We start from the raw sequence: 25,573 nt of genomic DNA, 5'->3' as shown, positions 1-25,573 counted from the left end.
GATTGGCTAAGTTATTCCAACCTAGAGAATAGTTCTAAAACATAATTTCTTCAAGTTAAAACATTACATTTCCATCTGTTACCATGGGATTACCAGTATTAACAGAAATGCAAGTAAGTAACTGTATTCATAGATCAAAGCAGCTTCTGAAAGCTGAAATGATCATCTGCAAAAGTGGAAGTGAGGAGAAATCCATGTGAATACAACTTTTGATCCATTAGAACATAAGTGTCCAATTTAAAAAAAACAAGACATATAGGAGTGACGCCTGCTGCATTTAATACTGGAATCTCGGGACAAGGAGTAGCATGACATCAGTCTGAAAGATTCATTCACAGAATGACAACAAACATCTTTCGGCAGGCAGGCAGTGACACAGAAGGACTGTAAGCTATTTAGCTATATTTATACAGAAAAATAAATACCACCGTCGGAGGAGTCTCATTCAATGACAAAACCAGCACTTAACAATACGGCACTTGAAGGCTGAATTCATCTCTCCACAGGCACAAAGCAACTCTTCTGTCTGTAATTTCAACACTTCATATTTCCGAAATAAAAATAACTTGGCGTGCTACATTAACAAATATTAAAAAAACTCCAGTCTGGCCAGAGAATAGAGCCAGGAAAGGAGAAGCATGCAGGATAGAAACAGCAAAACACAACTGGTGTCAAAAAATATTCTCAGGGAAACAATATAAGATTTATACACTGCTGTCAAATGAAAACATTTCATTATTGTTCGTTTTATTCTTACTGACGCTCTCAGAACTCCGAGGCTCAAACTATTATTGGGGGAAACGAGGTCTTCATGTGACAGCAGCATTGCTTTCATTGTTAGTGCTAAATTCACTGTACTGCAAGAGGATGGATCATCTATCAGTGCACTGGTACAAGACAGTACTGTATACTGAAAACAACACCACAGCAATAACTATAGCTCAGTTACTGATATTAAGGTAAACATGACAAAAATATATATACCATTGTTCAAAGTCCATCATAATTATAACTGTCCACATATTCATTTCAGCAGTTTCTTTTGTTGGCAAATGGTTGCTTTTGTCATCATGCTTCAGATGGGCACCACAAATTAACAATATTTCATCTGACATCAAAATTGGTCCTATTATTGGTCCATTGAAATGCATTTCAAAACAAGATGATAAACAACAAAAAGCAGCGCTTCTCAAACAAAGAAGACGGCAGCTTTGTCTGGGTGGCAGGTTTACATTCTTGGCAATAACAGCACCTCTTTTATGTTCTAAAGAAGAAGGAAGAAGAAAGAAGAGAGCCATTCCAGTTCGCAGCAAATTATAAACTCCACTCACTTTAACGTTCCACCGAGAAAATACAGTTTTTTGGATTCTTTTTTTGTTTTTCTTTACATATAGTTTTTTTATACAGCAACACTCTTGGCCAAGACAGAATCAAAATGCAGACATAGAATTCATACAAAGACATTTCATTCCCCTTGGCCGCCACATTCTTGTGAGAGAGCTGTTGCAGTATGTGTCCACCGTGTGGCAGCACGTAGGTATCCTGGCATGAGTTCAGTGCAATGTCTCAGCAGTGTTGAGGGTTGTAAAACTGACATACTGTAGCACATTCTGTGTCTGGCTCCCGTCCAACAGTCGCTTCTCGCACGCCAACCGCGGAAGGGATTCTAAAATAGAGAGACTGTCACTTGCCTGCTCATCAAAATCTACTCAAGTTCAAGGCCCCTGCAAGAATTGTGACTTTTGCGATCCAGTAGGACAGGATTAAACACTGAAAGTGTCGACATGAAGATACATCAGCACTGTGATAAAAGTGTATAATGGCAGTGTCCCATACGAGGCTGGATCACCAGGGGCCCAACATTCACTGTGTGTCAGTTAGCGCGCGGCAATCTGAATATATTGGTTTGGAAATATGCACCAATTAATATCAACTGAAATAATAATGGGTTGAAATATAGTTTTAAGACCTTTTTTATTTCAGTTGACACACATTCTTAAAAACATTTGTGTTTAATCAAATTGCAACAAACTAACTGGTCTTTATTGCTTTGGGTCCTTAGTAGGTAGAAGCCGTTTTATTTTTCAGTCGAGCATTTGCCAAGTTATGCAGTGACACAAATAAGAAGACGAAATAAAGAAATAAAAACAATTCCAGGTTTCATTTTTATGGTTATGTCCAATCACTTTTTTTAATGGAAAATACTAATTAATTTTACATCTGCAGGCCTGTAAAATATATATTCAAATTGAGCAATCTGAGAAGACAAGTTGCTCTCTGATTGACTCATAATGATATGCAATCTGTGATGCAAGGTTATTAGTATACTTTGCTGTGTATTTAAGGGTCACAAACCAAGGAGGTTGGTAGATTATTTCCTGCATTTAATTGATCTTTTTATCTATTATTTTAAGAGCCAGATTTTAATGGAATAAGTCAACATTTCGGGAAATACCATTATTTGCTTTTTCATTGCAGCTACCATATCTGCATATTGGCTTCACTTCTTTACAGTGTCATCCATCTGTATACACAGTCTATGGCATCCAGCGGCCGATTAGCTTAGCATAAATATCTTAACATAATGCTGACTCCATAATGAGTATTAACTACAAACACGACACAAAAAACTGCTTACACTATAGGCACAACAGCAATGTCAGTAACAACCATAGTTGGAATGCAGTGAAAAGTGTGCGAATAGGACTTTTCTTTAGCAGCCAAAGGGAGCATCTCTCTCACCTGGTTATAGGTGGACATCAAACACTCCTTCCTCCAGTGTCTCGATATCCTCTTCAGCAATCACTGATGGAAACAGAGAAGGTTAGGGAATTAAGAAAAATGAGGAATAGGTCGGTGAATGACTTGAAAATGCCTAAACAATACCCAAAGATAATGAAAATGTGTGGCCTTCATCTGTTTACGATGCCAATTCATTAGTCTTGCAGCGTAGTCTGGTTCATCGATCTCACTGATAGAAAACAAAGTCAGGCAGGGCACCACTTCTGCTAACATCTGATGAGAACGCTGCATCTGTGAGTCACTGTGGTGGGTCAATCACATTTCCATTGCAAATGACCCTCGGTTGTTTGAGAATATCTTCGAAATGTCAGTGCTCCATTTGCCCGGAGGAAGACAAAAGCACCCTTCAGAAAGTGGAGGTGCTGAAAACGGGTTGTAGAAATCTCTCTATACTACACTGTTCTGAGACGATCAAAAGAACATTACATTTTTCTACCACTGTTTTTTCATTGAAGGAGAGTTAGGGTGTTGTAGATTATAATACGGGTAAATCAAATCAAGCATTCTGATTGGTTGAGAGTGAGTCACGGGGTGTACTTTATTCAGCCATAAAGTACTGTACAGCCTGTTTACATTTAGAGCGTTCCATGTCAGTGTGCACTTAAGATAACAGGTAGATTTAAATTGCGCTACTGTTAGTTGTCATTTCAAGCTTGACAGTTACCAAACATGTTTCGTGTAAACTTTGATATTTTGGGGGGAATGACTTTTGATGAGAATGTCAGCGGTGAATAATGTATTTGTGGTCCCTGTTCCTGCTGTACAGTCAAACTCTGAGAAACTCTAACTAGCCTGCTCTGAGAGCAGACCAGTTAGCGGGGAGCGAGTGCATAAAACCGGAAACTAAGATGAGGAATGAAAAGGGTTTGATCACAAAACCGTGATAATTTCCAGTGAGAGATAATTACGTCGGTAAATTTCAGACGTGAAGCAAGTTCTCTAAACATCATGGAGGAGAAAAATGACGGAGAAAAGACGGACAGAAGCAGCGAGAGCACTTCTTTACATCGGTGGCTGAGTGTCATCCTCCAAAATATGTATGTGCGTCCCGTATGTGTATGGCAACCGCCATACACATACATATTTTCTCTGTCGCTGAAATGCGATACACAACGTTTGGTGGCTACAACTATTTTGTGCTGAAAGGGAGCTTACTATTACTATTTATAAAGTTGCAGGTAACCATATTATAAAAGCAATAAGGTACTCGAGGCAGTACTGTGTCTACAATAATGTACAGTTCAAGGGTTTGCCTAACAACACCCTTGAACAATACATTATTGACAACACAGTACTGCCTCGAGTACCTTATTGCTTAATTAAACTATTTCATGTTGCATCAGTCTAAAAAATACAATTAATCAGTTTTGATGCCATTGATATGACAACCACCTGTGTTCTGCAGGCTGGGCGGGGTGTTGGCAGGTGGAGGGAAGCTGTAGGATCTGGCCTGGAGGGCCGGCGGCGTCTCGTGGCTTATGCTCTTTGTCCTCTTCCGGCACTCGACGGCCAGGCGGCTTCGGCAGGACTTGTGGCAGTTCACCCCGCAGGCTGCCGCCGGAGTGTTCATGTGGCGGGAGGAGGACGGCGGCAACGAGAGGTGACGGGAAAGGAGGAGAGGGCGGTGGGGTCGGAGGACAGGGAGGGAGAGGCGCCGAGAGAGGAGGCAAGATGGGAAGAAGAAAGGGGAGGGCCAGGGGCGGGGGGGAGAGAGAGGGAGAGGGTCAGACGGAGGGACGGGTGCAGACAGAAACATCGAGGCAAACGGAAGAGCCAGTGGTGACGGGGAAGAGCCTCGACACGGCATGCACGCACACGAACACTGGCACACACACACGCTGAGGCCAACCGTGCCTGACAACAGCTCTGTCAACCAGGGGGAGTCTAAGGGGAGCAGAGCAATGGGTCATTGAGCAAGGCATTGTGAAAGAATGTGAGTCAAAGAATCTGAACACACACACACACACACACACACACACACAGTAGTGTGGTTTTGTCATAATGACCAACATTTCCTCTTTCCTTGACACCACCGTGAAAGATTTTCCTCAACATTTCGAGTTACGAAAGGGAACCGTTTATGGAATAGTCTCAGGGAAATACTAGTAAGGGAGAAACCTGGCTATTTCTACATAGTTATGCTAAATGATTGTAATAGGTGCCAACGGGTCTCCAGCAGCTATACTGATGCCCCCCCTGTAGGGAAGAGAGGCACGGTAGAACCAGAACCAGGACTGTGCGATGCACACTGTCAGACTGCAGCAAAATTAGATTTTTCTAAAGCGACTCTGGTGCTCGGATACACTACCGCATTGTCCACAGGGACTGCCAAAGTCCACACAAATTAAAGTTTTGTCATGGAAGCTTTACATTTCTGAAAAGTTTGACACTCAACAAAGGTCATTGCCACCTCTTGACATTACAACAGGCTTGATAAAGACAACATTCTTCATATTGTATTTCCCTCTTCCTTCATGATGAACCGCCTGCCTTGACAAGTTAATCAAAACCCTTGCAACTGGTCACTGTACTTTTCACTCTTGGTTTGTTGCTGACTTTGCTGTGTTATTATAACCTTGGCAGCCACCTGCTCAGTGTCTATATAACACCCAACAAAGCTAGAATAAGCCTAAAAATGCCCTCAACAAGGGGGCTTAGGAATAGTTTGACATTTTGCAAATTACACTTACTTGTTTTCTTGCTGGGAGCTACACGAGAAGATCGATACCGCCATCAATTAAATATCAAGCTATACAACGAGCAGCTGGAAAGCCTACTCGCTTAGCATGAAGCCATGGCTCTGCACAGCAGTTTCATATTTAACAGACAAATATTAAATTGGTATTGATTATCTCTCAGTCAGATGGTGAATACTCCACAAATGTAAAGCTATTCCTTTCAACAGAGAGGGACAAAGACAGGAAGAGGATGCGACTGTGATATAATAGAACACCGGCATTGTGACAACACACCCGTTCTAACACAACGAGATGCCTTTCATATCTAAGTATAATATCTAAGGTTTACCGCCGCAAAACACACATTCAACTCCACCACACACACACACACACACACACACACACACACACACACACACACACACACACACACACACACACACACACACACACACAGAGAGGTGTCAACACACTCAGCTCCTGCACTGTGAAGGGTAATTCATTTTAATTATGTCCCTGCCGCTCTCTTTACCTCCCCGAGTACGGGCTAACAATGGTAATGGGGATGAATGGAGAGGGATCGCTCTCATTGACTTCCTCTGGTCATTAATGCACTGGAACAAGCCAGAATACTCCCAGTCAGACTCGGAGACATACACTCCTCTAGAGAGAAGAGGAGAGACAGTGGGGTTTGGGGGCCATTGCGCGTCTCTGCACAAAGTGCTTATGTCTGCTCTCTGTTCACCTCCCTGCTATTTGTCACTCCTTTTGTCTTCACAACAGCAATCGTGTAAGCCTGTCTTTTAACTGAGACTTTAGCAACAGAAAAATGTGGACAAGTGAGAGTTGGTGATTGAAATGCTTGTATTTCAAGAGAAGAATGAGGAGGACATGAATACATGTCATCCTCTGGCACACAATGATTGTTCACGTAGGTCCTGTTTCTCTGGTTATCATTCCATGGCTACAGCGATACTTTGTGTTGAAGAGTCCCTAGTTTTGTGTAACAGTGTTATCTAAGTAAATGTTGTAATTGTAATCTATAATGGTTACTGAAAAATACCATGTCATCATATTACAGTCACTAATCAAAGCGTTGGTGATTACAAAGTTTACATCCCAATGTATTCTCTTTGGTAAAAAGCTTTATAGGTAGAATATCACATCATCATGCTGATGCTTCAAAACACTATCAAGGGTCGGATGGCTTACAGGGAGCTGTCTCTGCGTGCGTCCAGACAGGCTCCATTTATTTGGCAGTATGCGCTCAAATCTTTGCCATTAAAGTCAATGCGCGATGCTCTGAGCAGCCGGAGTCTGCGACGCCAGCAACTAGTCTTTCAGTGCTGGAAATCCGAAAAGACTCCAATATTACTGTTCAGTGTAAAGCTTAACCAGCGGGAAAAAAAAAATATCTGTCAACATCCAATTGCTCCATGTTAATTTAAACTGACTGTATTTCCCAGTTTGGTAGAAAAGTGATTAAATGTTACAAGTTACATTACTTTAATGAAGTAAGTAAATAAAATCAGTAATCTGTAACCTATTACATTTCAATACTCCTAATTTATTCCACTAAATGAGAAACCAATGCTTGGGCCAGCAAAACACTTAACAAAGGAAGCTAGGACACACACACACACACACACACACACACACACACACACACACAGAGCAAAACAGCAACTCAAGAGACAGAATTACCATGCAAGACTTCCCTTTCAATATTTCACTTTACAGTGTATTTCTTCTGGAAAACTGGCATATTTTGCATCTTAAATTTGGCATCGTTTCCAAACTTTTTGCTTGACATCTGGGTGGAACATATGCAGTGCAAGTTATTTAGTGCACTGAACGTCTGCAGATTATCACTACTTAAATTGCTGGCGTCCCATCCATAGAGGGAAAAGAGGCAAGCTGTTTGAATGTGTCTTTGAGGCTGAGGAGGAGGAGAAGGAGAAGAGGACTGGAGATGCTGGTGGTTGCCAGTGTGTATGTGCATCTGTGAAATGAACCAGCTTCTCCAAACACTTGCCTACTGGGAGCCGTGAAAGGATGAATAATAGTGTATTGTGTGTAGTGTGGTCTCAGCTGATGGACCTAATCCAGCTGTTGGTGAACAGCGCTTTGTGTGTGGTGGACATGCATTTAAAGAGCGAGGGTTATTTGCCGTGGTTTCTGTGTTGATGACATTTACTCAGTACTCTGTGGATCTTTATCTACAGAGGGCGTGTGTCGGTGTGTGTGTAGTCGATGGCGTCAAAAGGAATGGCTAATTCTTTGAAGTCTTCACCCTTCTGGATGGAACACACACATCTGCGCAGCAGACACAGAGTCAGATGTGTGTGCATTGCTCTCTCACCTTTACACTTGTAGCCTTGCTTGTAGAAGCCCCATATCTGCAAAGAGACAGAAAGGAACAAAAGGACAGTGGTGTTAATTAACGTGTGTTTTAATTTCCATGAAGGCAAGAGGATTGTTCAAATCAGAAGGGTCATGGCGCAATTACACTGAAGGATTTGAGCTGACATAAGGTAGATGTTGAAAGTCCACGATTCTTTTGCAATTCAAATGCTTTAATTAAAAGAACAAAAAAGGTTGAAAACGCTATGGGTGTTTTATTAACTGCGTTTTGAAAAATGGTCAGCACTTTGGAAATGATTGTGAATCTGGTGGAAAGTATCTTACATTGAATGTGGTGATAGTGTATGGAAACGTAACTGTTAGTAAGAAAGCCAAGCTGCAGAGAATAATACATATAGCGAAACATAGATAAACATGAATAAAAATCATATAGTGATTGGTCGATTTCCGGTTTCTTGTTATAAATGTTACTCAAAAGGTTTGACCAGTTGTGGAATATAACTAAGTACATTTACTCAAGTACAAATTTGCACTGTACTTGCACTAAGTAATTCCATTTCCTTCTACTTTATACTTCTACTCCATTTACTCCACCACATCTATCTGACAGCTTGAGTTACTTTTCAATTTTCCAATTTTCCATCCACATGTCCAAATTTGGAGAATGTGTATATTTCTGATAAGGATAAAGTGTTCCTTTATGTGATGAGAACATCATCCAACTTGTTCAGCTAAATAAACTATTTAAAAAGGATCAGCTGCAAAATCCCTCAACAAATATCACATCGTGGTATTAGTACTTTTACTGAAGTACCCCCACTGCTTTTAACATACTTCATTTTGGGTTTTGTATAGTGTATCCTATTAGCTACAAATGTCACATACTTAAAGTCATTGCCATTATAGACTTGCCATAACATGTTAGATTAATTTCCTACATTTTAGACTGATATTAGCATCTGTTCATTTCACAAAAAAATGTTTAAATCAATTCACTTCAGTTTATTTTGTATAGCCCCAATTCACAAATACGCCATGGCAGTCAAATCAGTCTTTACTTTTCAAGTGCATGTGCCTTTTTTTATGTCAGCCCCCTTTGAGTCTCTCAGCAGTGGTGAGCAGTGAACAGAGTTAATGGAAACCAATAACTGCCCTGAGGGAAGGAAATGTATCTAAAAACGTGTGCTTTAGGAAGTGGCTGGCAGTAAAGAGAAAGTTAGCAATTAATGGGCTCAAACACGTTAAAACACCCGTATAGCTCCCATCTTGATATACCCCATTGATGCTGAGGGCTTGGCGGAGGCTGGAGAAAAGAGAAGAGGATGTACAATGGTACAGAGAGAGAGAGAGAGAGAGAGAGAGAGAGAGAGAGAGAGAGAGAGAGAGAGAGAGAGAGAGAGAGAGAGAGAGAGGAGGTTGGTGGGACAGAGGGGGCGGAGGGGGAACGAGATCAAGCGGGACACAGGGAGAGCACAGACAGTGGGGGAACAATGACATGAAAGAGCCGGCTGGAGATCACACACTGCCCTGGCACATCTGAGGAGGCACAAAATAACCTGACCTCTCCTCGCAACACACACACACACACAAACCCACATGCATGCAGGCAAACATCCGTCAAGGTACCACACACACGCATGCGTGAACAAAGACGCACAGGAGGGGAAGCCGTGAGCGCAGCCAGAGGCGCTGCAACAAAGAGAAGTCAGTTATGTGCAGAACATCTAAACACCTCCATCATCACAGCTCTGCCTTGACCTTCACTGCCTCTGTGGACTGAAATACACAATGCAGTACAAATATGAGCTGGGAACACACAGACCACAGCACATGAATAAGCTTTTAGAAAACTGCTATTATTCTAGATACGAGTTGGCACTGTGCAGTTTTTTTTTTTTATTCTGAGGTATAACCAAGTCAATCAAATGAAGGAAACTGTGTCAGTAAATAATGTTTGTGTTGCTGTTAAAGCTACAAAAAGTGCCCTCTATCTCTTCCTACCAGACTCTAGTGCCAACAATCACATGTCCTTTGGTTCCTGCTTTCCTGGGTTCTAGGTGCAGGCCGATAAACTGACGGACAGCTTCCACATGACCTGCGCTAAAATTCATGTTAGCATTTTTTTCTTCAGCTCCCACCATTTTGTAAAGTGATTTCAAACGTGTGAACAGGTGGGGTTTGGTAGCTTGCTCAGGACACAATCAACCATTATATGAAGAAACACAAAATGTACAAAGGTAAACTTTGAGATAACTTTATCTGCACTCATTGTAGCGTTGTGTCGAGCATCTTTGCGTTTTTTGTCATTTTTGGTTGATCAGCATTACCTGTTTCTTTCCACATCAGTAGTATTTTTATTTTGTACTAAACAATATAATAATGAAACACATTTTGTCAAGTTCATCTTCGGAATATGTTTTGTGTGAGGGCTGTTGAATAAATTACTTTATAAAGTAAATGCTTGGGTTTATTTATCTAGCTTAGTTTAGTTAAGCTTAGCGTAAAGACTGGAAAAAGGGGGTGAGACAGCCAGCCTGGTTCAGACCAAAAGTCAAACCAGTTTGCCTGCTAGTGCCTCTAAACCTCGCCTCTAAGAAGACGTACCAAGAGTTTTCTGACAAATAATCCTAGTTCTGATTCTTTGAAGCTAAACTGTCAAAAGCCTGAAGAGACTTCTTTGCAGTCCCTCATATAAGCACTCAGAGCCTCTGCTACACGGATTGATGGACGTATTTTTTCCCCAGTGGTCACATAAGGGCCTGTCTACTATTAAAGATCTCTACATTAATATCCGCTTTGCATCTTTCACTCAGCTTCAGGTGAAATTTGATCTCACTCCTGGTCACTTGATTTTGCGTCTGCAAATTAGAAATTTTGACAGGCAGTCTTAAACATTCAAACCCTTAATTTCACAGTCGGTTGGTCTTTTCCCCCAGGCAACCCTTTCATTCCACATTAAAGAGATACGGATTAAGGATACTGGTGAGGGAATTTCGGATGAGTTATGGGCAACAGGGTGAGGTATGATCAAAGCACATTCTGTCAACGCTAAACTTTGACTCTTTCAGTTTACCAAACTGAAAAGAGTGCACCAAAATGAACAGAATGTTTCCCTTGTTCTCTGCTACCTGTGATAAGTGTGATTTGAGTGAGGGGAACCCTCAGCCATCTTTAGTGCTGTTGCCCCAAGCTCAGAGTGGAGATTCTCCACTTGTACAGCGACATACAGAGCATAGAGCTAATCCCTGACAGTCTCTCTTTGATATTGGACTCTGTTTCTGTTCCTCAATCCACTTGTGGACATAAAATTGTACGGATTGATGCATATGGGAAAGATGATGCATGTGCGCTTCTCCTGTAGTTTGTTTTATTTGGCTTCACACTCCAGTGGTGGGCCGTCAGCGCCCGCTAAGCCTTCTCTGCTGGCCTAAACAAAATCACAAAGTTATAGCTATTTTATCATTTAAAAAATATACAGTATATATATTTTATTTGAATAATTAAAAGTTATATCTATTTTACAATGTAATTTTTTTCCACAAATACACGACATTATAATTATGTTTCCCTATCAGCATATTTTCTCATTGGACAGCTCCTGTCTTCCTCTGTTCCTCAGCTTCTGGCCTGCTGCACAGCGTGGCGCTGCAGCTGTTTAAGGACATCTCTTGTCCAATCAGCGCTCTTAGCTGATCGCGACTATGACTCTCAGACGGCACTGAAGGCACTAGTAGAAAATCCACGGCCTGCCACTGCAATTCATGTCAATTCATGTCTATTCATGTTTGTTCAGTTTAGTTTTTTGTGTTGTGAAAAAGGAAGATTTTCATGAATGAAACATTGGGGGGGAAATGGCGCTCCGAGCTAAAAACTTGCTGTACTCTCTTGAGATGCAAAAACAAACCCCTCACACACTGTGATGTGTCTTCTGGCTTTGTGCATTTAGCAAAATGCATCTGTGTGCAATTAATTAAGATGTAAGGCCAAAGGGGGCTGCAGGCAGAACAGCATAAGATTATGACGATCCATGTGAGACACTGGAGGTGAGTGAACTCTGCAGTGTTTACCAGCTTGGCTTGTACAGCGCTTTCTTTTTTTCTTCTTTTTTTTCTTTTGAGATGAGTGTTGAAAAATGAGCTGTGGGAAAATATAGTTTTTGCACAGGAGCCAAGAGAAAAGCATAACGCAGGCCGAAGAGGAAGTGGCTAATGTATCTACCTCTGCCACACCACACACACACACACACACACACACACAAACTAAAAGGAAGAAGCCCGCTGCCAGAGTCCTTATCTTTCCCTGCTCTCTATTCAGGGTTTCCCCTCATGATGGTTTGAAAATGCTGGAGCTTCCCCCGGAGAACGTGTTTGTCTAAATGTGTGCTAATGAAAGTCTATACATATAATCTATGGCGTGCTTCTCTCTCTAACATCACTTTATATGCATTCAACACAAATGAATGGGACATCATCTCCGTGTCTGCAGCTCAATAAGAGAAGCCTGTTCCTGTTCTCAACACAGCTGACTCACTGTCTGTGTCCAAATAACAGAGAGCTCCTTGGGGGTTTTGGGAGAATGTTAAGGACCAGAAGATGGACAGACGGACTAACACACACACACACACACACAGAGGAGTGTTATCATCTTGCCCAACTACCTTCCTCCCATATTTCCCAGAATGCAACTTCAGCAGCGTGTGGCTACAACTCAAAGTAATTGGCATCGCCCTGACCCGACAGGAGGACCCTCTGAGGGATGGGGCTGCCGCACGCCGGTGGTGATTGCCCACACAAATAATAAAGTGCAGATATGGCTACATGGCCGTGGAACGACAGGGTGAGCGCAACTGACCTTTGTCCTCTTTTCACAAACCATGACACATGCCATTAATGGGGTCAATGAAGAAATCGATGCATTTGGGGATAAGAAAAAGCTAAATATTTGACCTTGGCAGGACCCTGACCGGTTTATAAATCATACAGCTGATTCTGAACAAGCAAATAGCTCATGTTGCATAATTTTGGGAGTGACGGTGGTTATATACACACGCAGAGAACATGATGACAAGGGAGAAGTGGTTGTTTACTCACAAAGCCAGCGCAGTGCTCGCAGAACGTGGGCTTGACGTAGGTGGCCTCCGTGAAAGTGTGGATGAAACCCATCTTGCAGTTCAGCAGAGAGCTGGCTTTCATAAAGTAGTCGATCATCTCCTCTCTGCTGATCTTCCCGTCTCTGTGTGAGAAAACAAAGCCAGGTGAGGTTGTGCCGGTTTGTAAACTGCATAGATTTCACCGGTGAATAAAGCTGCAGAATGCTCACTGGTTCTTGTCCAGTTCACCAAACTTGCTGAGGTATGGAAAGTTGTTCCTGATCGCTTCAAATTCATCCCTGGAGATGTGGCCGTCGCCGTCCGAGTCAAAGTTCTTGAAGACCGACTGTGAACATGAGCGTTGTGAAGTTTAGTTTCAGTGTGAATTCTTTTTTTCTTTTTGAAGATTTATTTTGATTTTACAACTTTACAAGAAATAACTTTAAGGATACAATACAAACGAAGGATGGAAATAGAAAACAGCACAGAAAGAAAAAAAAAAAATTGTAAAATAAAATAAGAATACATAGACAGCCACAACAAATAATAAACACACTTGCACATCACCAGTCTGAGATAAGCACATCTTGGTCAGTTTAAGTCCGCATCGGTGCCAGTATTTTTAATCCGGGAGAGCAAAGTCCAGTCCGGAAGGATCCACCATGTCTAAGACCGGTTTCCATGTCTTGACAAATCCCTTGACATTGTCATGGAGGGTGTGAGTCAACTTTTACAGAGGAAGGACTTCCAAAATCCCCTTATACCAGTCGTCCGTAGAAGGGGAATCTTTAGAAATCCAGAATTTAAGAATAGTCTTCCGTGCTATATACATAAGTATTCCAATCAGTTTAGCGTTGCTGCTGCTCCTTGCACTGCTCACTTTAGCTGCCAGAACACATTGAGGAGGTGAAAGCTCCAGGTCATATCCGTATATAATGTCTTATTTGTAGATAACGGAAGAAATGGGACTGTTGGAGAGAGTATTTGCTCTTCAGGCCCTCAAACGACTGCATTGTTCCTCCTTCCTAGAGTTTGACCAGCTGGTCCAGACCCTTCTCCTGCCAGAGCCTAAACACAGGGTCTTGGCATGAGGGGGGGAAATCCGGGTTTCTCCATATGGGATCAGTGTGAATTCTGTGTCACAGAGACCCTGACGTGTGACTCGCCATGGTGAGATCATTATAGGGCAGCACAGGAAAGGTATTTATTTTATTGTCCGTGCTTGGTTTTCCCAATACAGTCAAATGTAATGGCTTTGAGGATCTTGACTTAGAAACGTTTGAGCAAATATCACAAAAGGTTATTTTGATTAAATTTATCAACTGTAGCTTTAAAGGTTTCTGCTAGAAGTACTCTTAATAACTTAAATTATGCACAAATGGAAGGCTTCTGTATTGTGTGCAAACATATACATTTGAAAGTATAAAGCCTTGATAGCTGAATGCTTGGGACTTACATTATATGCTGTCATCACAGCATCCACAGTTCCGTCACGCTCTGCTCATTTGATTTCTGCCTCTATATCAACTGGCTAAAGATTTTAAAAAAACATAGAGAGAAAAGGGATCCCAATGTGCAGCCATGCATTATATAATTCAACCCGTAGCTTTTTAAAGGATCCTCAACCCACAGATAACTATATAAACATCTCTACAGAAAGAGTTACAGGGTTCAGATGAGCCTCCCATTCGTGGTCATCATGGTAAGGGATTACGAATTTGGTCAAAAAGCCAAGAACACTTTGCAGGTATCGTGTCGAGATGGTGGTGGAGAGGACAATGACTGTGTTCTTCGAGGGGAATGTGTCGGAGCTGAGAAACTCACCTCCACCATCTTCTCTATGTGCTTCTTGATGATGGTCGGATCGGCGTTGGGCTTCACCGACACAGACCACTCGTCGATCATGCTGGGCTTAGGGTCGGGCGCCGGGGCGGGGCTTGAGTTCTGCTGCAACCGACGAGAAACCAAAGATGGCGGCGGCGGCATTAGTGTCTCAGAAAGGAAACACAGCTGCTGTGTCGTCAAGGGTTACAACAGTGGATCAAAATGTCACGAGAGAAGAAGGGGAAGTAAATTCTAATAAAAATTAAATTGGGCCCATCCATCAAATCGAGGCAGGAGCAGGGAGGAGTACATCACTGCCAAGGGATATTTGCGAACAGGACGGAACGGGACCTACAGTGCCAGTCGGTGTGATGCTCACCGCCTGCTTGCGAGGTTCTCTCTGTAGAGACATCTGGTAGATCTCCTCCTCCGTGTGGTACTGGTCCAGAGACACCTGCACAGGACAGGACAGAGCAAATATGTATTGTCTTTAAATGGCCCAGTCTCCATACTCAACTTTTTGCAGGGTTTGGCCTTCACTGTATGATTAACCGCTATTTATTTCACACATTGTTCATTATTACCAGTGATTTTACTTAAATACATGCATGTATATACCGTATAATGCACAGCGTAAGTCGGCTTACAAGCAGTAATTCACTGCACTCCCTGGTTTTAAGCCTGCAGCATTGCTGGGTGTGGTATGCACACTCTGTTGCATACTCAGTACCACCAGTGATGTCATGCTGTACTGACACAGCCTGAAGTACGCTCCTACACAGCTACAGTAAGAGAGGTTGAAGGAATACTTAACCCCTCAAAATGAACATTTGTTTATCAGTTATTCACCTCGTGTTAACTTGAATTCTTGGAGAAAAAGGGTTTCTCGCATGCCTCCAGGGGGTAACTGATATATAAAAGTAATTTAGTAAAAAAGTATTTCTTTAAACCAACTGAAGTAAGCAAAACCAATATTTTCAGGAGGTGTAAAGTCATTCCTCAATCCTTGAGCAAGACAGGGGTTTCAATGAATCAGAAAGTAAGTGAGCTCAGATAACTTTCTATAAGCCTCTCCTCACTCCCAGCATTCATCTCAACCACAAAATAAATACAGGCCAGCACGAATTCCAGGCAAAGCAGCATTGTGGAGGCGTAGTCCGACCGCAAACATCAGTTTCTACACCTCTTTATTGGTTAGGTATTTAACACAAATGCCTTCTCACAAGCTGACCTGTTCTTTATGTGAATTGTTACTTTCACATGAACAGAGCCGCTATGGCAACAGGTGAGAGAGCAGCATCTATGTTTTGCTCCAGCTAACATGTTGCAGCCGACTGCCACATCTAATCATCGGCTGTGTCCTTTGTTGGCCTCCGTTTCTTTTTTTTTCCTCAGAGCTATATGCACCTGCTGTAATTGTGTGTCCTGGGTTTTATTGACTCGGACTGCGGAAGGAAAAAAAAACGCTTTTCTTCTTGTGTGGCCTTCTGTTTCAGCTTACAGTAGTTCAAAAGAGAAGGTTAACTGTAACTTGTGCAAAACATCCAGGATGCTGTAATACAATCTTTTCCATTTAAAAGGTTGATGAGTATTACTCAAAAAGAGGGAAGTAGTATTTTAAACCTGAGTGGTTTGCAGGCATGCCCGTGCAGAAATTATTTTTAGAGGATTTATTGACTTTCTTTCCATCACTTCGCCCTTTGCTCTCCTCCTCGCAGACTCCAGATAGATCAACTCCAATAAGCACTGGCATAAGATAATTGGGTATTGACTCTGTCCGTCCAACTTCCCTGGTGCCTCTCAGCTCCAAAAGCTGTCAAGTTGTTTTCTTACATTTCCGCAGAAAGAAAAAGGGGAGCCAGCTGCAATCTCACACAAACACCCGAGTGATTAATCTCTTGGGATTGTTAGAAAAGACAGCGCCTCAAATTTAGGAAACTCTTATCTGCATCTTCCAAATGTTTTTCACCCATACTCAGGGGTGTAGTGTGGAGTGTAAAAACACCACCACAGCGTCCATGCTGAAGTACAGGCAGCAACAGACCTGAGATTAGTCTCACTCACTGTTCCCCGTTTAAAAGCTCTCACGTAACATAAATTGTACAGTTGAACGAACATAACTCAGTTACAATATTGAAAGGATCATTTTATCTATGCTAGTGGTATGAATTGTCCAATCATGCCTTTCTCGTATAATTTCATAGGGCAACAACCTTTTTTTTTTTCTTTCTCTGAGGTCCTCGTTTAGGTCATGTCAAAGCCAACGCGCCATGTCATCTTTAATCAGGATACAGCAACAGACGCAAGGTTTCAGTAAAGGTTAACAATTGAAATTACAGTGTCGTTCAATAAAGAGATGCTGAAACAGGGGTCGTGACTCTTTGTCCTGGATAAAAGTATATTTAAAAAAATAAAAAAAAGGGACTTGGCAACCAGATAACAGAGACAGCAGTCAACCAAAGGCGTACAAGTAAATACATAGTCCTCTCTGTATCCCTGAATGTTTTTTTACTTTCAGGGTGGGTCCATTATTGCTTAGTTTTTACGGTTTTTATATAATTATGTAGCTTCCCAGTAGGGTTCTTTAATACTCAAATACGAACATTAACATTTTGGTCAAAGTACATATGTTTTTACATCAAAACTGTCCGAGCCGCCCTAAAAACGTGGCTTATGAGCAAAGATAACAGCTCAGAAAGGGCTGTCTGAAGGTAAAGCGCTGAAACTCAAACTGGTTTGAAAGAGGTAGACATTTCAATGAAAGATGCTTTGGAGTACCTCTTCAAGCAAGTGTTTGAATTTAATTTAATTTTTGATTGAATTGACCACATCCGTTTAACTAAATGCTGTGAGGTTCCTGCTTTGAACGCTTCGGTGCCATATAATCTCTCATATTTGTCTCAGCTGGCTACTGTACAGTCTGTCTGACCACGAGCCAATCAAATCTCAACAGAACAAATTCTGTGCATCAAACATCAGACAGCCTGTTACGCTGGCTGGACACAACGTGTTTCATCCTTCTCAAAGTTTGTCCTCCTACTTCACTGCTGTCTGGATGGTTGATGAGTGCTTTCCCATTCGGCACATCATGACGAATAACTGCACCTGATGCAAGCTGTTCTTCGGGGGCACATCTTTAATTCTGTTCACTCTTTGCACTCACCGTAAGCAGGTTGAGCAGGTCTGTGTTGGCGTCGATGTGAGGCGGTGTGGTCTGGATCCGCGCCAGCTCTTGAAGGATGGCGTACAGCTGTTGGGTCTTCGCCAGGTTGACCCGCGTTTTCTCTTTGTCAGCCCAGTCCTGCAGCGCCACATGCACGGCAATCAGGTCCTTCAGGTGCACGCCAAGGATGGGGAATCGGAAGCCCGAGCACTCGGAGAAGCGCTTGCGGTATTGACTGTAGTTCCCACACGACGTCACCAGTTCAATGAGGTTGTTGAAAACCTGCAGGGGGGATTGAATTTTAGGGTGGACGGAAGGGGGATGAGATGATAGTTGGCGGCAAACAGAAAGCCTGTCTCATGAGAGATTTGTTGAGAGGAATCAAAAACATTCTGGAAAGCTTTTGCCCCAGATGGACTTACATAACAGACGAGAGTGTAACTTTCCAGTTATATGGCTCAAATTCATAACTCTGAAAAGCCACTGTGTAGGAGTAACGGGTACAGATAGGGAGCTTGGCAGCTCACAGAGGAGATGTGGATTATGGAATCATCGGCAAGCAGTGAACATTGAATTTTGCCTGGTAGTGTGTGGCTGTGGGTGCCAGAAAGAGATCAGTGATGGTTCGGGAGGACGGCACCTTGTTGGTCTCGGCGCTGATGTGGGCCTGCGTGTCTTTGAGACGAGAGATGGAGCTGTTGCTGAGGCCGCCCACCACAGCCATCAGCGTGTTGAAGTTCTGCAACTGCAGCAGCTTCTGTGGACGAGAGGGAGGATATATTAGGAGTGAGGGGGAAATAGGAGACCGTGAATGAACGTGTAAGCCGCTGCCAAAAAGGATCTTAAAGGAGAGAGAAGGCGACACAGGTCAAAACAGATTTACAGCTTAAGGAGTAGATAGATGCAGGAGTGAAAAATAAAAGCTTCAAGTCAGAGTCTAGTGTTCAGCAGCCCACATAACCTAATCTGTGTACAACAACATATTACTGAATGCTCCGACTTGTCTTTGTCAACCCTAAGCTAATACTTTGTGAATGGCACTCCGCAGGGCTCCCCGTTGCCCTTCAGCCTGCGTGGCATCTCACAGAAAATCAATGGGGTCACAGCTGTGTGGGCGGGCTGCCAGAGGGGATCATTTGATTCAGCTCAAACACCCTCTGGAATCAATCAGCAAAGCAGTGTGGAAGGCAGCCCGCCATTCGCAGAGTACGGCTAAAGTGTACGTGCGCGTGACCGTCGGCGAGGCCTGAGAAAGGTTTCACTGTCAATATGCCGGGTTGGCAGATGGCCGCATCCTCTTGTCAACCAATTGTTATCACACAACCGATGTGTTGATGTGACTATTTATCAAAGCCAGAAGGCACAGATGCGTACACCCAGAATATATTTGTGAAACAAAATGGAATGGAGTTTTTTAATGAGCACGAAAAGGGACGTTGTTGCATTTAAAATCATAACGCAAGTCTGTGCAGTCGAGAGAAAAACTAATGAACATGAGTCATTTCTAATGCGCTCCCAACAGGAAGCTGAAATAGGACAAAATCAGCACACCCCAAGGGAGGCTTTGGGAAATGTCAAGTGTGTCGAGGCCACCTTGACTACACTTCCAATAAGCTATACCATAATATGTGTCCCTGCATGTGCTCACACTAAGCCACATTTCTGAATACCGTTTGAAATTGGCAACAAATTAACGATGGGATAGCCAGCTGGGACGGTCTGACTCTGATATATACCCAAATGTCCAAATGTTCTGTATGAATGACACAGTTACAACTAAACTCTGGGCTTTACATTACACTGGTTATCATTATGTGAACTCACTACCCACTGTTTAAACTGCCCGTTTAGGATGTGAAAAGTTATAAATATGAACATATGATGTCTGTACAAATAAAACATAAAAAAAGACTTAGACTCTCCAGCCATGCTAGCATAGTGTGACCACATTTCAAACCCCTAAACCAGGACCCTTGAGTGCATACGTTCATGCAAACACAGATGTATGTACTCATACTAATGCTGATACTTATGCACGTTTGCATGCTAACATATGCTAATTATGATTGAACTACTGAAGAGAAATCTGAAAGATGCAAAAAATACACGTCGATGCTTCGGGGCACTGACAGAAGTGATGGAAAGGGATATCAAAATAATTTGATCAGGAGGTGGGAGACCATAGACGGAATTCTCGGGCCTCCAGCAGCTGATTTGCCATTCATCCCACACATCGAGGCTGGTCACAATCAGCATCTGTCTTCACCACTAAACTGTCAGAACATCACGAAACACTGGAAACAGTCCAAGTGTTCAAAATCAAGCAGGGTGAGACAAGAGCTCTGCTGACGTGTTGGAGTGCAGCTGTATTGAGACAGGAGGAGGTGTTAAACCCTACTGAGACCCTGCTGAATAAATGATGAGAGACAGGAGAAGGATAGATAGAAAATGGGTAACAATCCAGGAGGAGACTAGCAATAAGTAATGAGGATGCATTCACATAAGCACTGCCGGCCATTAGGATGAAAATGATTTTTCTGCACTTTCTATGGTCGGCTGGAGATCCCTCTCGCAGCGGAGGTGAGTGAATTGTCGCATAGAGGGAGAACCCAGTCCATCTGGCAGAACAAATGATAAAATCAAACTGAAACGGTATCAATTACAGTGAAGCCCCTGATGGCTTTTAAAGGGATGTTTCTGTAGTGAAAGGGTGACAAGACATATGGGCAGAGGACCATATAAGGCAGTGAGCTTGGAACACTTTTGGGGAATTGGTGGAGAGGGACCAGATTAGAATTTTAGGCATCTTGACCTGTAGATGACCGTATATGATTTCAGTCAATGAGCACAGAAATGAGGAGCTATGTGGATTGATGGACAGATGAAGGACAGCCTAACTTTTATATAGGATAATAATCTATTGAATTTGGAGGAAAAATGTATGCAACATGGCTACAGGGACAGCAATGGCAGTCGATCCAACACTATAGTAGAATATCTCAATGAATATTGGATAGAAATGACATTTTAATTCATTCCTAGTCCCTTGAAGATGAATCCTGGTTTTGGTAATCCCCGGATGTTTTCTCTCAGATGGAAATCTTTGGAGTTTACATGAGAGCCCAAGAGGATGAATCCTAATGACTTTAAACATTTTCTTCTCAGCCCAACGGCATGTTACAGACATCCATGGTTCCAATAGATTGAATCCAAATGACTTAAATGATCCACTAACTTTTCCAGCAGGCTGACGTTATTAATATGTTGTGTTACGTCTCGACAACTTCCACAATGGGGTAGACCCATTCATGCTGCTCTAAGGATGAATTTTAACAACTTTGGTCATCTGACTTTTAATGTAGCGCCATCATCAAGTCAAAGTTATAAGAAATTAAGTAAAAAATACTTTTTTTATGGATTATACTACATGCGAAACGCTTAGTGTTAATTAACAAATGGTAGCACACTAACAAACAATACTAAATAGGGAACCTGCAAATATTACTCCCACCTTTTATTCCTCTCTGCACCTTATATTGTATATGCTGAGTTATATCACATGCTTACAATGTCTACTGATTGTAGGATGCATCATTTAATTATTTCTAACCAATAGCAAGTACACATACTGTATAATGAATTGTATACATTTTTGTTCCTATTCTTTGCAGCAAATAAGTCATTTTCTTTTGGGGGTTATTATATTTTATTGTCCGATTGGGAAAATCTTGTTTTTCAAATTTAGTTGATTTTCATTCTTTCAAATGCATTTTAAAGTGATCCTCCAGAGACAATTTAACAACCGCTGAGGTACATAAAAGCCTTTGGATGATGCCAAAAATGCATCATTACCCAGCAGAAACAAGTCTTTCTTAATTCCTGGAGATGCTTTCCCCTGACAGCAGCATTATCTTAAAGAGCTCTCAGTAGGCATCTTAACATGCTGACCGCTAACGCCTTTTTAAATTAAATTCACTTTTTCTTAACACTGAATGGAGTCTGATGGCATCTTGTGTGTGTGTGCAAGTCATCAAGGCTTCCCCGTGACTTTTACCTTCTCTCCACAGTTCACTGTTCAATCTCTAATTCACCTTTCTACAACTTTCTCTCCTCTGACTCTGTGGCTACAGGAAATTATCTCCCGTCAGTCTGCTTCTCCATCGACCCTGAACCCCGCTACTCCCTCCAGCTCGGTCTTAAAACCCCTCCAGCAAACCGCCTTAACGGGCCCCGCGGACAGACCTGTGCCACTCTGATGAAGTGGGAGATGACGGCGGCTCTCTGGGGGGCGGTGGGTTTGCTGAGCACCATGAGCTGGATCCACTGGGAGACGCTGTTGAAAAGGGTGATGAAACGCTCCAGGATGGGGTTGTCCACTGTGCAGCCGTGCATCACAAAGCTGTGGTAGTCCTGAAACTAAAAGAGGGGAGTAGCATTACACATTTAATTTCCTTTATTTAAATCAAATGACATGCTTGCATCACAATAAATCTATACACGTTGACGACTGTAACAGAAAAGGTCAAACAAAAGGCACTATTGAGAATTTGGCATAGACCTAAACTTAAAGACAAGATATCTCAGTTTAGATGCATTGAATTTGACAATTCCTTTTTAATATGTCTTCTGTACGTCACCCAGCTTGGGAAGTGCAACACAACATTACTGGAGTGTTCCTTTATAGGCATAGGTTGACATTTTGTGAAATGTGCTTATTTGCTTTACTTGCAAGTGTAGATTAGAAGATTAATACCATTTCCATGTCTGTATGGTAAATATGCAGCTGGAGGCAGCAGCTGGTTAGCTTAGCTTAATTTAGCATCAAGGCTGCAAAGGGGGAGACAGCTAGCCTGACTAAATCCAAAGGTAACACAATCCACCATCCATCCCCTCTAATGTTCACTAATTAACACAGCATATTTTCTTTTTTATATTGATTTTGCAAGGAGCTATGTGCTTTTTGGAGAAACAAATGTACCTTTATAATTGTTACCAAATGTTGGACTGCAGCAATGTGGATAACAATGACTCTCACTGATTAAACCAATCGTTAATCTGGGAAGTATAGAAAAACAAATTTGTTTTTAACTAGTTAAATGCAGAAAAGTATAATTTCTTCACATTTAGACCAGTGGGCTTAATACCCTAAATTTGTATTTATGGCTCATTTTGTTTCCTATTAAGTCAAAATCTCTTTTAGAAGAGAAACAAATCCAAAAAAAAAAACTAAACACCAACATACCACCAACACCATCACATCTAAAAACACATCTACCATTTAAATTCGCATACACCCAGTCAACGTCTGTGCTTCCCAAAATAACAATCAAAGAGAAAAAAAATTCCACAACACAAAAATAATTACTGCCAGTAAAAGTTGATGTTAACCACTATTGCTTAGCAACTACACCGAGCCTGCCGCATGCAACATTACTTTAGAATTCAAAGAATTTAAGAGCTGTAAACATCCCAGTAGATACACAGCTTCAGCACAGACTGCGAGCTGCAAACTGACCAGGATCTTGCAGAAGGATTTGTACTCCAGGTAGGTCAGGTGTTCAGCCAGTTCACAGGAATCCAGGTGGTCAAACAGCAGGGACATTTTCCTCTTTTTGGACACGGACGGGACACGTTGAGTCACCTGCCGCTTCCATTTATATGACGGCCTGGGAGGGAGGATAAAGAATATCTCATGAAAAGTGTTCTCTTCTTTGGCCTTTTGGATGAAAACTATCAAGCCTTTCTACAAATGCAGAATTTATTTCTGGAAGGACATTCCCTCAGCTGCAATCAATCACAAATCTGCTCCACAAAGACAACACTAAAGGGAAGTAGAGGTCCCCAATAAAAATGCAGAACGGAGAGCTTTGCCTTCTGGGCTTTCAGCCAGACATTTACTTGAGTTTAGGCAACAAACCTACATGGTGAAGTTTAGGAAAAAAAATCAAGGTTTGGCTTTTTATGAGAAAAGGAGAAGTCACTGACCCAGCATAGCACAGCTCAGCAAATTCTGAGAACAGGCAATAAAATAAAAGGGCACGCTGACATAAACACCCACAGACCGAGACATTCATTCACACTGTCAACTGCACGTACAGCTTTCAGCAACCAATTCACTCACACGCTGTCGAGGTCAATGAGCTGGCTCTGACTCTCGTTGCCCTCGGTGGCCAGGAGGTCTTTAAAGTCTTTGATCTGGTCCGCCAGCTCCGGGCTCAGATTGAACTCTGCTGGAAACTCAGAGATCCAGTACCTGGGAGGCAGAACAAAAGGATGAAAAGACAGGACGATGATGAAAAGTTCAGGAGGGGGTGTGGGGGATAAACTTGTTTACATCTGCAAAATAATGTGACGTGTGCATTTAAAACCTGTCCACAATTCAGTTGCTTTAAATGATAAAGAGTGAGTCAACATTCAATTGTAAACTCACAATCACATAAATGACTCATCAGACCAAAGGTCAGAAAGTAATAGTACAAGCAGGTGTTAAAGAGCAAGATGACGCTTTATTACTTGACAAGGTGACAAATTCTTGTTCGGCGCTCAGCAGTGCAGCTTTCCTCTTGCGATCTTATCTCAAAGTCAAGGTGCAAACGTGTCTGCAAATTTCGAGCTCTCTCTAAAATCTCATGAAGATAAAACATACATCTCGGAGGTATCAGAAAACAAAGGTGAAGGATACTTGAGCACCAGCTTCTTAGCCATGTCGGTTGAAGGGATATACCATGGGTGCATCATGAGGAACATGCGGACCAAGGAAGCATCCTTCAAAGTGCCCCTCTCATCTAGAAGAAGAAGAAAGTAGGCCGTCACTCATCATCAGGAGGATATACTCACCTGCTATATGTTGGTAGTCAACACCATACATAGATTCCAAATAATATGTATGAAATATAATACAAAAATACAATTTTCCAGTGAACATGTTTTATTGACTCTCTTTGGAACAAAACTAATTTCAAAGAAAGTGTTCAAATGACCCACCGAAGGCTCGGATGCACGCTTCCACCAGCTCGTCCACTGCGGCCGACTGTTCCGACAATATGGACTCCATCGCTCCTTTCTCGTTGTTGTTTTGTTTTTTATCCCCTCCTTTCTCTTTCTCTTGCTGGTTTGACTCTCGTGCCTCTCACTGAACACAGAAGAAGATGAAAAGATCAAAAGGGGAGCAAAGAGAGAATAATTGCTGTATGAAGAAAGCAAAGAGAGAGGAAATCAAATGTATAGTGGCTGTAGTGTTGGAATAGTTGTGTGGTCATTTATTTTGCATATTGCCCCACACGGCAGAGAGTGGGAGAACCAGATCCTTTTTACAGTATCGAGCTGGTGGGTTTAATGGGGATATGTGCCGGTCAATGTCCTCATCCCCTGCTGATATGATGGTTTGATTTGACCCAAAAAAAGTCAATCTGCATTATCAAACATTATCTTTAGTAAGACACATTACATAAAACAGAACAAAGATCTCACAAGTCATTGTATGCATATTCATGACGTATAGCCTGCCCTGTCATATTTTCATATTGAGGTTTACTATGTAAGAGTGTGTGTTTGTTGACCACATTTGGGATGAAATAAACTTTGTAGATCTTTTTCTTTACCATCATTATAGCGTCACCTAACATAAAATATCACATTATCTTTGATCAAATA

The 25,573-nt window shown here is 42.1% G+C and overlaps 1 protein-coding gene across 1 annotated transcript; it reads right to left on the bottom strand.

Moving 5' to 3' along the window:
- Positions 1 to 262: 262 nt before the first annotated feature.
- Positions 263 to 24,974, bottom strand: LOC306734740 (RAS guanyl-releasing protein 2-like; the record flags this gene model as incomplete). Its single annotated transcript, XM_079216127.1, has 16 exons — positions 263 to 1,666; positions 2,743 to 2,805; positions 4,195 to 4,353; positions 7,843 to 7,879; positions 12,935 to 13,076; positions 13,164 to 13,279; positions 14,758 to 14,880; positions 15,137 to 15,211; positions 17,921 to 18,202; positions 18,561 to 18,677; positions 22,163 to 22,336; positions 23,436 to 23,586; positions 24,042 to 24,173; positions 24,434 to 24,490; positions 24,603 to 24,705; positions 24,905 to 24,974. 15 exons carry the CDS (start codon positions 24,972 to 24,974, stop codon positions 2,747 to 2,749), a joined length of 1,797 nt encoding a protein of 598 aa, XP_079072253.1. The 3' UTR covers positions 263 to 1,666; positions 2,743 to 2,746.
- Positions 24,975 to 25,573: the final 599 nt, after the last annotated feature.

Source organism: Taurulus bubalis, assembly GCF_910589615.1.
Source record: "Taurulus bubalis genome assembly, chromosome: 3".
Classification (NCBI taxonomy): Eukaryota; Metazoa; Chordata; class Actinopteri; order Perciformes; family Cottidae; genus Taurulus; species Taurulus bubalis.
The sequence above is the reverse complement of the archived record's forward strand: the minus strand, read 5'-3'. Positions and strand labels throughout refer to the sequence as shown.